This window comes from Bubalus bubalis, chromosome 11 (genome assembly GCF_019923935.1).
Source record: "Bubalus bubalis isolate 160015118507 breed Murrah chromosome 11, NDDB_SH_1, whole genome shotgun sequence".
Classification (NCBI taxonomy): Eukaryota; Metazoa; Chordata; class Mammalia; order Artiodactyla; family Bovidae; genus Bubalus; species Bubalus bubalis.
The window spans coordinates 30,180,813-30,198,691 of NC_059167.1; the positions used below are offsets into that span (position 1 = coordinate 30,180,813).

The 17,879-nt window shown below is 34.3% G+C and overlaps 1 protein-coding gene across 4 annotated transcripts in view; it reads right to left on the reverse strand.

The window, feature by feature from the left end:
* The window catches only part of SLC38A6 (solute carrier family 38 member 6), a 73,170-nt gene that overhangs the window by 16,919 nt on the left and 38,372 nt on the right, over positions 1 to 17,879 (reverse strand). For all 4 annotated transcript variants that reach the window (XM_006043874.4, XM_006043873.4, XM_025295411.3 and 1 more), the window contains 3 exons: positions 15,532 to 15,610; positions 4,165 to 4,247; positions 3,638 to 3,696 (listed from right to left, as the gene is read on the reverse strand). In XM_006043874.4, the coding sequence (XP_006043936.4) occupies positions 3,638 to 3,696; positions 4,165 to 4,247; positions 15,532 to 15,610 (221 nt within the window). The remainder of the gene's footprint in view (positions 1 to 3,637; positions 3,697 to 4,164; positions 4,248 to 15,531; positions 15,611 to 17,879) is intronic.

Here is a 17,879-nt window from a genome sequence, read left to right on the forward strand (position 1 = left end):
ACCAAACTTCATTGTTATCTTAAATAATCGCCACAGCCACTCCAACCTTCAGCAACCACCACCCTGATCAAGGGAAGACTTTTCACTAACTAAAACAGATTACAACTTGCTGAAGACTCAGGTGATAGTGATTTTTAGTAATATTTTTTTCTTTTCCATCATGTTATTGCAAGATATTGAATATAGCTCCCTGTGCTATATAGTAGGTCCTTGTCATTTATCCATTTTATATATAGCAGTGTGTATATGCTAATCCCAAACTCATAATTTGTCCCCACCTTCTTTCCCTTTTGGTAATCCTAAATTTGCTTTCTGTATCTGTGAGTCTGTTTCTGTTTTGTAAATAAGTTCATGTGTATCATTTTTTAAGATTTCACATGTAAGTGACAGCATATGATCTTTGTCTTTTTCTTTCTGTCTTCACTTAGTGTGATAATCTCTAGATTCATCCATGTTGGGGTAAATGGCATTATTTCATTCCTTTTTAAGGCTGAGTACTTAAAACATCTACGTCTGCTTTATTGACTACACCAAAGTCTTTGACTGTGTGGATCACAACAAAATGTGGAAAAGTCTGAAAGAGATACCAGACCACTGTACCTGCCTCCTGAGAAATCTGTATGCAGGCCAAGAAGCAACAGTTAGAACTGGACATGGAACAACAGACTGGTTCCAAATCGGAAAAGGAGTACATCAAGGCTGTAAATTGTTACCCTGCTTATTTAACTTATATGCAGAGTGTAACATAAGAAATCCCAGGCTGGATGAAGCACAAGCTGGAATCAAGATTGCCGGGAGAAATATCAATAAGCTCCGACATTCAGATGACACCACCCTTACGGCAGAAAGAGAAGAACTAAAGAGCCTCTTGATGAAAGTGAAAGAGGAGAGTGAAAAAGTTGGCTTAAAGCTCAACATTCAGAAAACTAAGATTATGGCATCTGGTCCCATTACTTCATGGCAAATAGATGGGGAAACAATGGAACAGCGAGAGACTTTATTTTCTTGGGCTCTAAAATCACTGCAGATGGTGACTGCAGCCATGAAATTAAAAGACGCTTACTCCTTGGAAGAAAAGCTATGACCAACCTAGACGGCATATTAAAAAGCAGAGACATTACTTTGCTAACAAAGGTCCGTTGAGTCAAAGCTATGGTTTTCCAGCAGTCACGTATGGATATGAGAGTTGGAATATAAAAGAAAGCTGAGTGCCAAAGAATTGATGCTTTTAAACTGTGGTGTTGGAGAAAACTCTTGAGTCCCTTGGACTGCAAAGAGATCCAACCAGTCCATCCTAAAGGAAATCAGTCCTGAATATTCATTGGAAGGACTGATGTTGAAGCTGAAACTCCAATACTTTGGCCCCCTGATGCGAAGAATGGACTCACTGGAAAAGACCCTGATGCTGGGAAAGATTGAAGGCAGGAGGAGAAGGGGACAACAGAAGATGAGATGGTTGGATGGCATCACTGACTCAATGGACATGAGTTTGAGTAAGCTCCAGAAGCTGGTTATGGACAGGGAAGCCTGACAAACTGCAGTCCATGGGGTTGCAAAGAGTCAGACACAAAAGAGCGACTTAACTGACTAAGGCTGAATAAGCAATAAAGTATTTTTAAATTAATGTATGTACATTGTTTTCTTAGACATAATGCTACTGTACATTTAATAGACTACAGTACAGTGTAAACATAACTTCTGTACATACTCAGAAATGATATGTGTGACTCGGTTTATTGCAATGGTCCAGAACTGAACCTGCAATATCTCTGAGGTATGCCTACATGCCAATTAAAAGAGAAGTAAGAAGGAAGGATATAGCGTGTCTTCACTGCCTCATAGTAGACCAAATTTAAATTGTGCTCAAAGGTAAAAATCTGAGCAGATGGTTTGTAAAGTAGGATAATAAATGCAGAATAAGGGTATTATTTCTATATGACAGCTACAGGAGAAATCTGCATCGAATTAAAGAGTATCTGCCATGACAGAAATGAATACTGTGAAAACTACAATAGATGTGTTGCATCAATATATTTTACCTGCTTCAAACTGTTGGCTATAAAAACCAAATTACTCCTACCTATGCAGCACTTGTGTGGTCAATTATCTGTGAAGAAAATATTCAATGTTATGTATACTGATTATCTTTAATATCTGTATGTTCATTTGCAAATACAGGCCACTCTTAACCACGTAGATGCTTTTCAACAATCAAATTATGATGGAAATATTTTTTGTTCCCCTCTTAATGTGACACCTAAGAAGTGTGCTTATCATTTCACAATATATGTAAGTTAAGTCATTATGCTGCACACCTTAAACTTACACAGCACTGTATGTCAATTATATCTCAATAAGACAGAAAGAAAAAGGTCTTTTAAATAAGTGTATGTTCAATTCACTTATAAGATACAAGTCAGACAGTTTGTGGAGGGAGGGCAATCAATGATTCTAATGTTGGTAAGTTCAACAAATGGTTAAATGGAAACACTGTCAAGTATTTTTAGTTTTAAGAGCATTCATTAAATAAATATTCCTGTACACTGAAACCAGGGTCACTTTCACTTCATTTAAATAATCTAAAGTTATTTTATTCTTGTATCCCAGAAGATAGTTCAGCCTAAGTTGTATGCATCCTAGATTGTTTTGACAGCTTGGAAATCTGGTTCTATCATATGGTTTAACTAATGATGTGTTGTCTTGCTCTTTTGGATGGCATGTTTCTTTCATTCATTTCTCAATAACCCAGGAGAGTTTAAATAAGCTTATGATTTTAAGAGTTTAATCAAGCCATTTAGGCATGTATTCTGGAAAGTTTAAAATGTTTAATCCTACTTAAGGTTGGACAGATACTGACTGTGGAATAAGCTGCTAAGCAAATAGAAAAGGATCTTCCCCCCCAGAATTTCACACAAAGATAGTCTTTGGAATATTACAATCTGTTTTAGAAGAATTAAAAGGAAATCAGAAATTTAAATTCTCTTTTATCTTCATATTAAATTATTTTATAAAAAGTTTACCATCTGAGAGATATTTTCCCTATAATTAAAATGAGCTAATTTAAAGAAATATTCCACATGTGAAAAACAGTATTTCTGTGCAGTCAACTTTACGAGAGCTTAACCAATGCTTAATAAATCAGATGGGAGAGAATTCAGGCACTCCAATTCTTACTAGATCTCTTCAGTGGGTAAACCCCTGAAGCTCTGGTTTCATCAATGGAACTAAGTTTTAAAATTAAGATGATTAGGATTCAAATTGATTTTACAGCTTAGAACCAGCCTTATTCTTATGCTTGAGAACCCCCAAAACATAAACATACATAATCTTGTACAGAAATAAGTGAATACTTAGACTTACTCAAAGAATTATACTCCAAGGTTTTAACAAAACTGGTGTGCTCTTCTCTCTAGTTAAGCACAGAGAAACTGAACCTGAAATGCTATTCTTGCTAAGCTTCTTCAAAATAGATACTATGAAGGAAACAGTTTTGCAGAATAAAAGTGCTTTTAATAACACGTTGAAATAAAATGGGATACCTTTTCAATAAAAAACAGAGTAAAGAGAAAAAAAGACATTAACACAATGATTTCAATTTTAGTGAGGAGATAAGTAATATAGTATATTTTAAACTTACCACAAGAGCAAAGAACACCATAAAGAAAAATGATAAACTACTTGTGTAGCCAAGAAAGCCTGTAAAATAACAGTAAAATAAAAAGCAATTTATAAGGAAAGTGATCCTAACATGCAGCTAGAGCTATACATCTCGGGCATGTTTTTTATTACACTGCTTGGTATCTGGGGCTTAGGGCTGAGAATAACAACATTCCAACTATCTGTCACAGATCATTTATGTAGCTCTGTACGGCAGAATTGGAACTGGCTTACCACTAATGGCACACTGTAAGGAAAGGCTGCTCTTTAATGTTCCGCTGTAAAGATTTTATTTTAGTGGGGCAGACAAAATACTACTGCAAACCAAGTAATAGGTTAACTAGGCAGGGCTGAAGGCTGAACAACCTAAAATAAATCCAAGTTCAAAATTATTCACAATCACCTTCTGATAAAACTGTGGAACTGTGAAATTTAAAAGCCCCTTAACGTTATTTCTTTTTTCTCTTTTCTTATAAACAAATAACATCCTCTTCTATAGAGACTTACCTATTTTAGGAAGAAGTGCGAGAGGGAACACAATGCCAACACAAACGATTATTAGTAGTGTGTCTCCATCAAGATACCAAGACCTATTAGGGGAAAAAGTTCTACTTTAGGTACAGAGCAACTAAAACCACCTTGACATATTTTATAATAAAATAATATATTGAATATATCATAAATATATTTAATATGATAACAAGTTTGAGGGACTATAAAGATTTATTAAAAATGGAAAGGAGCTATATTTATAGCCATTATACCTGCATGGTAGAATGATGGATAATTTTTCTTCTTATACAGTGGTTTTACATATTTTTAAATTTTTCAGGAAAGGGTATGAATTAGTAGGAGAAAACACATTACATTTTTCATATAAAGGTAATAGAATACTGAATGAGAAAAGGTAGGTAAATGTGTGATTTGATTATTTTTTTTAAAAAATGGATGCACAGTTATAAAAAAGTCAGACAGATATACTTAAAATACCATAAGCAGATATTTCTATGTAGCAGCACTGAGAAATCTTTATTTTGTGTACTGGTGGCATATACAAGGTTTTAAAGTTTCAATATAAAAATACATGTGTTGAAGTTTTTAAAAATCAGACTTAATTCCCTAAGAATTTAATAGTAAAGACTTCTCTTTGGTATATAATAATTAAGCAATTCATAAAAGAAGTGCAACTAGTAAATACACATGAGGAAAAATCCAATCTCTGATGTTAAAGAAATAACTAATAAGGCTATTGAGATTGAGTACAAATATTTAAAAAATAATATTCAAGGATGTGAATAATTGGTCCTTCACACAACGTTAGTGATCTTGTCAATTCGCACTATCTTCTGGAAAAATACTGATAATGTGTGGTAATCTACTCTGAGAGAATAATCTAAGATATAAAGAATTCTATGTGCATGAAGCTGTGAGTATAACATTATCATAATATTAAAAAGTTGAGGAAAATCTTATATAACCAACAATAAAAAATGTTTGTCAAAAACAGCATACTCAATGGAATGTTAAACAGCTTTTATTTTTTTTTAAAAAGACAGTTTACTAAAACAGAAAATACTGATGATAAAAATACAAAATAATGATTATTAACTATGTTTTTAAAATGTTTTGGTGGAAAAATTCAAAGAAATAAATAGCAGGGATTATCCTGCTTAATTCCCTAAGAATTTAATAGTAAAGACTTCTCTTTGGTATATAATAATTAAGCAATTCATAAAAGAAGTGCAACTAGTAAATACACATGAGAAAAAATCCAATCTCTGATGTTAAAGAAATAACTAATAAGGCTATTGAGATTGAGTACAAATATATGCAAAAAATAATATTCAAGGATGTGAATAATTGGTCCTTCATGGTCCTAATCCCTGATAACAGGGATTAGGTAAGAGATGGTATTATGTATAATTTTTATTTGCTTTGTCTTCTAAATTGTCTGTAAAGTAGCTATTATTTTTACTCTGAAATATATGCAAGTGCACATCAAAATGGTAACAAAGTAAAATTCATGCTAATATGAGAGCTGGGAGCATCAAAGATAATAGGTATTACTCTTTCAAGTCATTTGTTAGATGTTCTCTGAATTTTCAGTTGACTATAATGTATCCTTTCACTACCAGCCAAAGTCTCCCACTGCCATGTTAAATTAAGAAAATGGACAAACTCCTAGAAACATACAGTGTACCAAGACTGAATCATGAAGAACTAAAAAAATATAAACAGACCAATAATGAATAAGGTCACTGCACCAGTAATAAAAAACTACCAACAAAGAAAAGCCCAGGACCAGATGGTTTCACCAGTGAATTCCACCAAACATTTAAAGAAAAACTAACGCCAGTGCTTCTCAAACTCTTCCCAAACACTGGACAGTAGAGAACAGTTCCAAACTCACTTTATAAGGTGAGCATGCCCTACTATCAAAGCCACATAAGAACATTACAAAAAACAAAACTTACAGACCAATATCCCTGGTGAATATATTATTAAAATTCTCAACAAAATATTAGTAAACCAAATCCAACAGCACATTAAACACATCATATATTATGATCAAGTGGGATTTATCCATAGGATGCAAGGATGGATCAACATATGAAAATCAGTCAACATGATATAGCACATTAACAGAATGTAAGATAAAAAACACATGGTCAAATAGATTAAAACATATAATAAAAATGTTAAAAAATATGTTTTATAAAAATGTTAAAAACATATGATTAAAAAATAGATGCCAAAAAAGCATGTGACAAAACACAATATTCATTTATGATTAAAAAAAAAGAAAACTTCAACAAATTTAGTACAGAGGGAAGAAATCTCAACATAAGGGCCACATATAACAAGCTCACAGCTAATATCATACTCAACAGTGAAAGGCTTAAAGTTTTTCCTCTAAGGTCAGGAATGAGACCAGGATGCCTACCCTCACCACTCTTATTAAACATAGTACTGGAAGTCCTAGCTAAAACAATCAGGCAAGATAAAGAAATAAATGGCATCCAAATTGGATAAGAAGTAAATCTGTCTTTATTTGCAGATATGATCTTATATATAGGAAATTCTAAAGACTTCAACCAAAAAAACTGTTAGAGCTAATCAAAAAATATTATAAAGCTGAATGATACATAAACAACACACAGAAATCAGCTGTATTTTTATAAACTAAGAAGTATCTGAAAAAGAAATAAACAATTAGTTCGGTCGTGTCCGACTCTTTGCGATCCCGTGGACTGCAGCATGCCAGGCTTCCCTGTCCATCACCAACTTCCGGAGCTTACTTAAACTCATGTCCATCGAGTTGGTGATGCCATCCAACCATCTCATATTCTGTTGTCCCCTTCTCCACCCGCCTTCAATCTTTCCCAGCATCAAGGTCTTTTCCAATGAGTCAGTTCTTCGCATCAGGGGGACAGAGTACTGGAGTTTCAGCTTCAGCATCAATCCTTCCAATGAATAATCAGGACTGATTTCCTTTAGGATGGACTGGTTTGATCTCCTTGCAGTCCAAGGGACTCCCAAGAGTCTTCTCCAACACCACAGTTCAGAAACACCAATTCTTCAGCACTCAGCTTTCTTTACAGTCAAGCTCTCAGATCCATACATGACTACTGGAAAAACCATAGCCTTGACTCAACGGACCTTTGTTGGCAAAGGAATGTCTCTGCTTTTTAATATGCTGTCTAGCTTGGTCATAACTTTTATTCCAAGGAGCAAGTGACTTTTACTTTCATGACTGCAATCACCATCTGCAGTGATTTTGGAGCCCAAGAAAATAAAGGCTCTTGCTGTTTCCATTATTTCCCCATCTATTTGCCATGAAGTGATGGGATTGGATGCCATGATCTTAGTTTTCTGAATGTTGAGCTTTAAGCCAACTTTTTCACTCTCCTCTTTCACTTTCATCAAGAGGCTCTTTAGTTCTTCTTCACTTTCTGCCATAAGGGTGGTGTCATCTGCATATCTGAGCTTATTGATATTTCTCCTGGCAATCTTGATTCCAGCTTGTGCTTCCTCCAGCCCAGTGTTTCTCATGATGTACTCTGCATAGAAGTTAAATAAGCAGGGTGACAATATACAGCCTTGATGTACTCCTTTCCCAATTTGGAACCAGTCTGTTGTTCTATGTCCAGTTCTAACTGTTGCTTCTTGGTTTGCATACAAAGTTCTCAGGAGGTAGGTCAGGTGGTCTGGAATTCCCATCTCTTTCAGAATTTTCCACAGTTTGTTGTGATCCACACAGTCAAAGGTTTGGCATAGTCAATAAAGCAGAAATAGATGTGTTTCTAGAACTCTCTTGCTTTTTCAATGATCCAGCAAATGTTGGCAATTTGATCTCTGGTTCCTCTGCCTTTTCTAAAACCAGCTTGAACATCTGGAATTTCATGGTTCATGTACTGTTGAAGCCTGGCTTGGAGAATTTTGAGCATGACTTTGCTTGTGTGTGAGATAACTGCAATTGTGTGGTAGTTTGAACATTCTCTGAGATTGCCTTTCTTTGGGATTGGAATAAAAACTGACCTTTTTCAGTCCTGTGGCCACTGCTCAGTTTTCCACATTTGCTGGCATATTGAGTGCAGCACTTTCACAGCATCATCTTTCAGGATTTGAAATAGCTCCACTGAATTCCATTACCTCCACTAGCTTTGTTTGTAGTGATGCTTCCTAAGGCCCACATGACTTCAAGACTCCAGAATGTCTGGTTCTAGGTGAGTGATCACACCATCGTGGTTATCTGGGTCATGAAGATCTTTTTTGTACAGTTCTTCTGTATATTCTTGCCACCTCTTCTTAATATCTTCTACTTCTGTTAGGTCCATACCATTTCTGTCCTTTATTGAGCCCATCTTTGCATGAATGTTCCCATGTATGCCTAATTTTCTTGAAGAGATCTCTAGTCTTTCCCATTCTATTATTTTCCTCTATTTCTTTGTATTGATCACTGAGGAAGGCTTTCTTATCTCTCCTTGCTATTCTTTGGAGCTCTACATTCAGATGTGTATATCTTTCCTTTTCTCCTTTGCTTTTCACTCCTCTTCTTTTCACAGCTATTTGTAAGGCCTCCTCAGACAGCCATTTTGCTTTTTTGCATTTCTTTTTCTTGGGGATGGTCTTGATTCCTGTCTCCTGCAAAATGTCACGAACCTCCATCCATAGTTCTCAGGCACTCTGTCTATCAGATCTAGTCCCTTAAATCTATTTCTCACTTCCACTGTATAATCATAAGGGATTTCACTCAGGTCATACCTGAATGATCTAGTGGTTTTCCCTACTTTCTTCAATTTCAGTCTGAATTTGGCAATAAGGAGTTCATGATCTGAGCCACAGTCAGCTCCTGGTCTGTATTCCACTCACAATAGCATGAAAGCAATAAAATAGTTATAAATATTTAACCAAAGAAGTGAAAGACAGTCAAACTTAAATGAAAGAAATTGAAGACACAAACAACTGTGTTCATGGATCAAAATAATCAATTTTGTTAAAATGTCCAAACTATCCAAAGCTATCTATAGTCAATGCAATCCCTATCAAGTCCTAATGACAGTTTTTTTCTCAAAATAGAACAAAAATTCTAAAATTTGTATGGAACTACAAAAGGCTCCAAATAGCCAAAGTAATCCTGAGAAAGAAAACCAAGTTGACTTCAAAGTATACTGCAAAGCTTTAGTAATCAAAACAATATAGTACTGGCATAAAACAGACACATAGTTCAAAGGAACAGACTATGGAGCCTCGGCATACTCTCCCACCCCATATACTGTCAACGAATATTTGAGAAAGGACTCAAGAATATTCAGTGGGAGTCTTTTCAAAAAATTAGACTGAGGAAATTGGATAGCCATATACAGAAAAATGAAATCTATCTTATACCACTCACAAAAATTAACTTGAAATAAATACTCAAATGTAAAACCTGAAACTATATAATTTATAGAAGAAAACATAAAGAAAATGCTCCTTGACATCGGTCTTGGCAGCAATTTTTTTTTTAATATGACACCAAAAGCACAAGCAACAAAAGCAAAAATAAATGGAACTATATCAAAATGAAAAGTTCTGTACAATAAAAGAAACAATTACCAGAATGAAAAGGCAGTCTACAGAACGAGAGAAAATATTTCCAAATCATATATCTGATGAAGGGCTAATATTCAAAATATATAGAGAACTCTTACAATTCAATAGCAAAAAATCAAACAAATCCAATTTCTAAATGGGCAAAGTAAATAAATAGATATTTTTTCCCAAAGAAGATATATGAATGGTTAACAGGTACATGAAAAGATGACCAACATCACTTATCAGGGAAATACAAATCAAAATCACAAGGAAATATCATCTCACACCTGTTAGTATGGATATCATCAAAAAGACAAGAGACAACAAGTATTGGCAGGGATGTGGAGAAAAAGAAAGATTTGTGCACTTTTGGTGGGAATGTGAATTGGTTCAACCACTATGGAAAACAGTTCCTCAAAAAATTAAATGAAGAACTACCACATGATTGATCCAACAATCCCATATCTGGGCATATATTTAAAGAAAATGAAAATAGGATATCAAAAAGATATCTGCACTCCCATGTTTATAAGCTATTATTCACAGTAGCCGAGATACGGAAACAATGTAAGTGTCTGTCAATGGATGAAGGGATAAAGAAAATGTGGGATAAAACACACACACACACACTGGAATATTATTCAGCCATGAGAAAGATATTTTGCCATTTGTGACAACACTGATGGACACTGAGGACATTATGCTAAGAGAGATCAGTCAGACAGAAAAAGACAAATACTGTATATCATGTATATGTGGAATTTAAGAAACAATAGAATGGTGGTTAGCAGGGGCTGGTAGGTAAGGGAATGGAGGAGATGTTGGTCAAACGCTACAAATTTGCAGTTAGAGGATGAATAAGTTCTGGGACTCGAATGCAAAACAATGTGATTATAGTTAACAGAATTATTTTATATACTTGGAAGTTGCTAAGAGGCAGAATCTTAAATATTCTCACCACAAAAAAGAAAGGATAATTATATGAGGTAATGGAGGTATCAGCTAAACACTACAGTGGTAATCATACCACAATATATGTGTATCAAATTTATACATTGGATACCTTAAACCTACACAATATATAGTTGACAATGTCATATGTTAACTTCAGTGACTCAGCAGTAAAGAATCCGCCTGCAATGTAGGAGACATGGGTTCAATCCCTGGGTCAGGAAGATCCCCTGGAGGAGGGCACGGCCACCCACTCCAGTATTCTTGTCAGGAGAATCCCCATGGACAGAGGGGCCTGGCAGGCTGTGGTCCATGGGGTCGCAAAGAGTCGGACACGACTGAAGCAACTAAGCACCAACACAAGCATCAATATCTCAATTTTTAAAAAAAAGAAAGAAAAGGTTTTCCTTTAAATCGGTTTCAACCCATGGGTTTTAACACAAACGTTATGTTTCACTGTGTCTCTTTTACACCTTAGTTTATGAAGAAGTCCTCTCTAATGTATCTTGAAAAGGTACTGCTGGGTGCTGACAACTTCCTCTTTAACAGAACAAGAGAAGGAGCAGCAGCTGAAGAGACACCATGATCATAGCTTGCCCTTCTCCACCCTAACTCATGTCTTTAGGAAATGCACGTGCCAGACACTAAATCCTGCACACAAGTATTTCTAGCTAATGGGCCTGAAGCTGTGCTCTCTACATCTGCACATGCCCCTCAAGTCCTGGTATGCAGGAGGTTCTAAGAGAGCATGGAGATTACAAATACAACATGACACTTCCGGGCATATTCGTCGTCTACTCACTCTTGAATACGCATGAAAATGAGAACTTCAAAATATCCCTCACCGAGGAACACCTGGCAACTAAATTTCTAAAGCTGGCAAAAAGCCCAGGGCTCCATGCCTGAAATCTCTTTCCTTCTGTGACCCAAAACAGACTCAGACAGTTGCAGCGCCAGGAGAAAAAAAGGCCCAGAGGCACACCAAAGAAGATTCCATCTGTTAGTTCTGCTGTCCCTCCTGTCACAAAGCAAGAATTGGGCAAAGGGAGCACATTAATCCTATGGACCAAAGATTCTTTTCTCCTGCATTAAGAATCTTAGGAACACTTGGAAACCCTGCACTCTATAACATTTACTATTATGTATTATACTTTATAACTTTACATTATTTCAGATCATAATTCATTCATGTCCACGGAAGTCACACGATTGCCCAAAGCTTTGGGTCTGAAGATAAGTTTACCTCCTCCCAGTGGTAATTCAGAATCTCAGAGTTATGGAATGTTAGAACTAGAAGGGACCTCAGAGATCATCTGGTTCAACAACTTCATTGTATATGTCTACAAAATCAGCAAAAGGACAATGACGATCTTAGTAACAGAAGCAATGGAAATACTCTCTATTCTTGAATAGTCACTCTGAATTTATGGCCTCATTTTTCTCAAGACTGTGATTTCTTTACGCTCTCCTCTTCACAAGACTACACTTGTAATTTCTGATATTAAAAAGAACTTTTAAAAAAAATTTCTCTATCCCTAGTTTGGCTACTGATTAATATTAGTCATTTCTTATCTTTATTAAGTTATGTTAACACAGCCAATTATAAATACAATGCTTTTCTTTACCATTTGTCAACAAGCAAGGCAATACAGTAATGCACAGTAAAATCAGCTCAAATTTCATGTGCATGTCACAGTCAACTGAATTGTATTTGGCAATGGATATTTTCCAAGGAGCAGAAATGACTAAACTTTACAAAATAAAACTCCAGCCTGAGAAATACAATTGAAAAATCAAGATTTTAGAAGAATATGCTAACCTTAACATTTTTCCTAAGTAGGGGAAGAAAAGAGTTATCTAACAGAACCCCTGTTTCCTACTGTGATCTAAATATACATTCTCTTCAAGCCAAAAGATTTAGAGTAAAAAGTTTTACGCTTCCTAGAAAACTCGTGTGATCTGTGGACTAATCCTATATGATAAAATTGTTCCAAGTATGAAATATATGGTATAGATCCCTAGCTGCATTGCAAATGCTTTGGCATGCAGATTTTTCCCCATATTTTAATGAAAACCAGATTTATTTATAAGTTGCTTTAATTTCATTCTTGAACGGAATGGAACAAGAGTATCATATGTTCTGAATTAGGATCTTACTCACATCCCATATCAATTATGTAACTCAAATGCAAGACAACTTAATTGTGTCAATCATATTCTGCTGACAAGATCATTAAATGTTAACATAGAGCTTCCAAGTTGTAACAGCCATAGATTTTTTTTAAATGTTACTCTATGAAAAATATAGATGCCTCATAAAAGTTTGGTATAAGTATTAAATAGCTTCTGACTTCTAATAATAATTTTTGAAATTAGAATATTATAAAAGTAGTTTCTTTTTGATAACATCTTTATAAAGGTTTATTTTTCACAAAGGTACATCAAATCTCACATATAACACAGAACATAAGCACAACTGAAAATTCTTAACTGCAATTTATTGTAACTCGAAACCTAAAAGTATACCAATATTATATTGATCTCACAGAAGAAATACTGCTCTGTAACTCTACCTGGAAATAAACTGTGCTAGGTAGTCAAATCAATTACCATAACATTTATTTCTTAATTATTTCATAGTATTAAACTTTTTTCATAGTATTAAAATTTAAAGACATGATTTATCTGCATTCTAACCAATTAATATAATTAGTCACTTACTAATGCTTTTCAAAACTTTGAAATCCAAAATATGTGAATATATATTACATTTAAAACAAGATGAGCAATTTTAAAACATCGTAACAGATGTTGCAAACTGTTCACAGTATTTTGAAGTATATACAGCTTTAAAAATTCATTTCTGATGCAAAAATAACTGATCAATTTTCTACTAATATGAATAAGATGGGAGTTACTTTTTATTTCCTTCTTTAAACAAATTAGAGAAAATAAGAAAATGACAACTTAAAATGACACTATGGTAAAAGTATCACTTTTAAAGAAAGAAGACCTAAGTTTTAATAGCAATTCTGTCACATACTACCTTAATTATTTCCAAAACTTTATATGTATTTTTGTCCCTCTTCTTTCCGCAAAGACATATGACATAAAAAAAGTAAATAGAAGTAACCAAATTCAGGATCAAGAAAAAGGAGAACACATGTGACAACTATTAAGATTAACACAGTTAATGCAATACATTCAAATTTGACTTTGACCTTTCTGGCAGTTAGAGCAAATAGGGAAAAGCCACCTTTATACAGTCATTATTATTGCAATTTCTTTTTAAAAATTGAGTTGTAACTGACATACAACATTATGGAGTTGCTTGATTTCCCACACTTACATTATGCTATCGGCTTACAAAAGCATGTATATGTATAATATCTTATTCGGTCATCCCAACAACTTCGTGAAGAAGGCAATACCAGTGCCACCATTACACCAGATAAAGAAACCTCAGGCTCAAAATTAAGTTATACGGCCAAAGAAGTTAAATTAATTTCCTGAGATTACTGAATATGAAATGAATAGAACACATGTTTCCTTACTCTTAGCCTAACATTCTTCATTTTACCTCTTATTGCCTTGAGTTTCTTAGCCCTAAATTATAATGGAAATTTATGGCATAGAATTTTTTGAGTAATAGAAGTTGTCCTCATTATTTTTTACAGCAAATGTAAAAGCAAATTCTACATAGGTGTGTCATTTAGCAACTGTTTATCAAAATAAGAGCATAAAACTTAAAACTAGATAAAGCTACAGATAAAACAAGGTAGCGCTAAGTATCAAATGTGACAATGAATATGGAAACTTTGTAAACTGTAAAGTACTACACAAAAGCACATCTTCCAATGATGAAAAAACAGTAAGGACTTCTCCTTACCTTTTTATCAATCACAGCTCCTATTCAGACCTAAACTATATCATATTTTTCTTATAAATATGTATTTGTAGTTGTCTAAGTAGAATTCTTTCATGGAAGTCAACTTGTAAAAGCTAAAACTCAATTTTGAAAACTTGCCCTGCAATCCAGAAGAAGTTGGAACAAAATATTGGAGCAAAACAACCAAATATTTAAATCAAAAAGTCTGATGGGTTTTGGTGTTGTGATTTAGAAATTATATGAATTAATTTGATGACAATTAAAAGGATTCATTTAGCCCTTTCAAGTTTGTTTTTCTCAAAATTTCATGTTATATATAGTAAGAGGAAAAGTATAATTAATTTGGACTTTTTTCCTCATAATAAAAGATGAATTAATAGTCTTTAGAACCCAGTGTTTTTATTAAAAAAAAGAAGGGCAGTATAACATGGTTTAGTATTATATATAATATTGTTAAAAACAGGAAATGAAACAATTTTTTTCCAGTAATGCTTTATAACAGGATTTTACACAAAGTCCGCTGTAACTTTATCAGTCTGATTTCTCTTTATCACTGTGGTTTGCTGAAAAGTGACAGCAGGATTATCCGCTCCCTCCTTTAAGACCTTTACCGTCAGTGCTTTCAGCCTCCCTGCTCCTCCAGCCAACCTTTCATATCCAGAAATTTCTCCCCCACTCTTCTCTAAGAGTTGGCTCATACTTGCGCTGCTCTTTCGTGCCCCCATGGAAAGCAGGGATTGCCACTGGCCTGTCCGAGGGATCACATACCACTGTTCTGCACATGATGGTTACCACCCACGGTCTGCAGGGCTTCCTTCTCTAGGACCACTGTCTCCGCAGAACTTTGTAAGTGTCTTGAGGGCAGGAACTACATTTACCTTATTTCCCACAAGGGCTTAATAGATATTTATTGACTTAATAAATAAATGAATACAATGTGAAATACTTTTTCTTACCCACTGTAGTCTCCAGATAAAAATTCTGATATAGTAGCAGGAAGTTCTGTTTTAATGATTAAAAGATAGGATGACATAGCTGCAGACAGAATAAAAAGAGTTCCTATTAGAATCCTATAACTTTTAACCATTTACAGAATAATCTTATTTAGAAACACGGATACCAATTTGGGCTATGACAGCATGTGGAAGATTAATTCATACTGCACTGTCCTCAAAGAAAGATACATACCAGGAACGGAGATAAATAAAGATAAATAATTAATATTCTTTGTAGAGAAGAATAATTGGTAAGCTCATTAGGTATCTTTTGTTTACATTTCAAGTTCAAGGCAAAAGATTTAGGTAAGAGAAAGGTTCTTGATTACAACCCACTTAGAAACAAAATTTTGCTTGTGTGTGTGCATGCGTACATGTGTGCTCAGTCATATCTGACTCTTTGGGACCCCATGGACTTTGTAGCCCACCAAACTCTTCTGTCCATGGAAACTTTCCAGGCAAGAATACTGGAGTAGGTTGTTATTTCCTAGTCCAGGGGATCTTCCTGTGAAGCTAGACAAAAACTCTTAATGCTATCTCCCAGTACAAGGCATTAGAGTTTAGTTTAGCAACAATTGATAGAGAAATAAGAGATAAATAAGTATAGCTAATAAATCTGATTATTTGTTCTTATTAGAGAGAGATCTCCCCCCAGTAGTCTCACTTCTTCTCTTTCTCTGCTACTGTCCTTCCACACACACTGTGGACTCATGCTATTATAAAACAAAAGCAAAATGCAGAATGAGTTACATTTTAAATTGCTCTCCAAAACAGATTAGAAAAGATTCAATTGAAATTATTAAGCACATTAAAGGGACAAAACTTACAATTATTATTCTGTTTTATTAACAGGGCTCCTTTATATTATGTAAACAAAACCCAAAGTTAGCATTACTTCTCACATTCTATCAGACAGGATCCAAGAAATAACCTGCTTTTACAGCATTTTAATAATGATCCTATTTCTGGTGTAGCTATTAAAAAAAAAAAAAAAAAAACCTCACATCTTATAAACCTTCCATCCCACACTGGGAAATGTTTTCATATGGTTACAGAATAGAGAACTCATTTATATGTAAATACTTGAGCTTAAACTTAAATGCTTAAGTAACGTACAGAAACCCAGATGATTTGGAGTCAGTTTAACAGAGTAATAATCTCTGTTTCCCCTAGAGATTAAGTATATATTTAAAAAGAGCCAACAAGAATATGTCCATGAAGAATATAGAGAGCACTCTGTGTGCATGTTAATTTTATTACTTATTTATATTTCAGGAAACATTTCACTTTCTCCTTGGACCTACAAAAACCAAGAACATAAATGAATGCCAAGTCTGAATGGCAAAAATCTGAAGAAAAACTGATTGAAAAGCTCAAAGAGTTTTAAAAAAAGAATGTATGTTTTTCAACCAACAAATTTAAAAGTAGCTGAGCTTCACAATTATTACAGTGCTGCGTGACTGCTCAACCCTGGGGGAAAAAGGTTATATACTAGTTTGTGTATAAGTTTATATGAAGATAGGCAATACTTACACATATAAACACATACACTCTTTCTCATTTTTTTAAAAAAATAAAACAACATGTACCTATGGCAAAGTAAAATTTAGAACACTTAATGGTCACTTCTCTTCAGTGAAAATACACATATTCACACTTCCCAGTTTATGACTATTTCTTTTTTTCCCAGCGGAAGTACAGCTGTTGAAATAAAGTCTTTTAGTCAGCAGAAGTACAGCTCGTTTCTTCAAATGCTTTGTTAGTTATGGGACATCACAATTAATTGTATGTGGAAAGATATTCTAAGTCATTCATATTCTCATATGGAAAAATGCTACCAGTTTGGTACAGAACAGAAGGAAGGTTTAGATTAACCTTCTCCACTCAAGAATTTGGGGGTCTTTGTTTGTAATACTTTATCTATTCCAAAGAATCATACACATATGGTGTGATGATGAAAATCATGAACTGAATTTTCTGAAACTGGCCTAGGGCTACTTAAATATATCTTGCAAGGAAAAAAAAAAAAAGACAAAAGTACCTTTAAAACAAGGAATGCAGACTTCCTACACAATGTAATTTATTATCTGTCCATCAGTCTTTCTTGCTTGGATTAATCCAATACCACATGCTTTACTAAGGTTTCAGACATTCATCTCTTTCAGTAATTTTCTATTATTTCTTTTAGATCTTTAGTTGTAAAAAGCTGCAATGAATATGAGATCCTATTTCTTCCTAATATACAATCTGTCATTCTTCCCAGAATTTCTATTAGCCCCTGGCTAATCATTTGATCATGTTTATCCTCT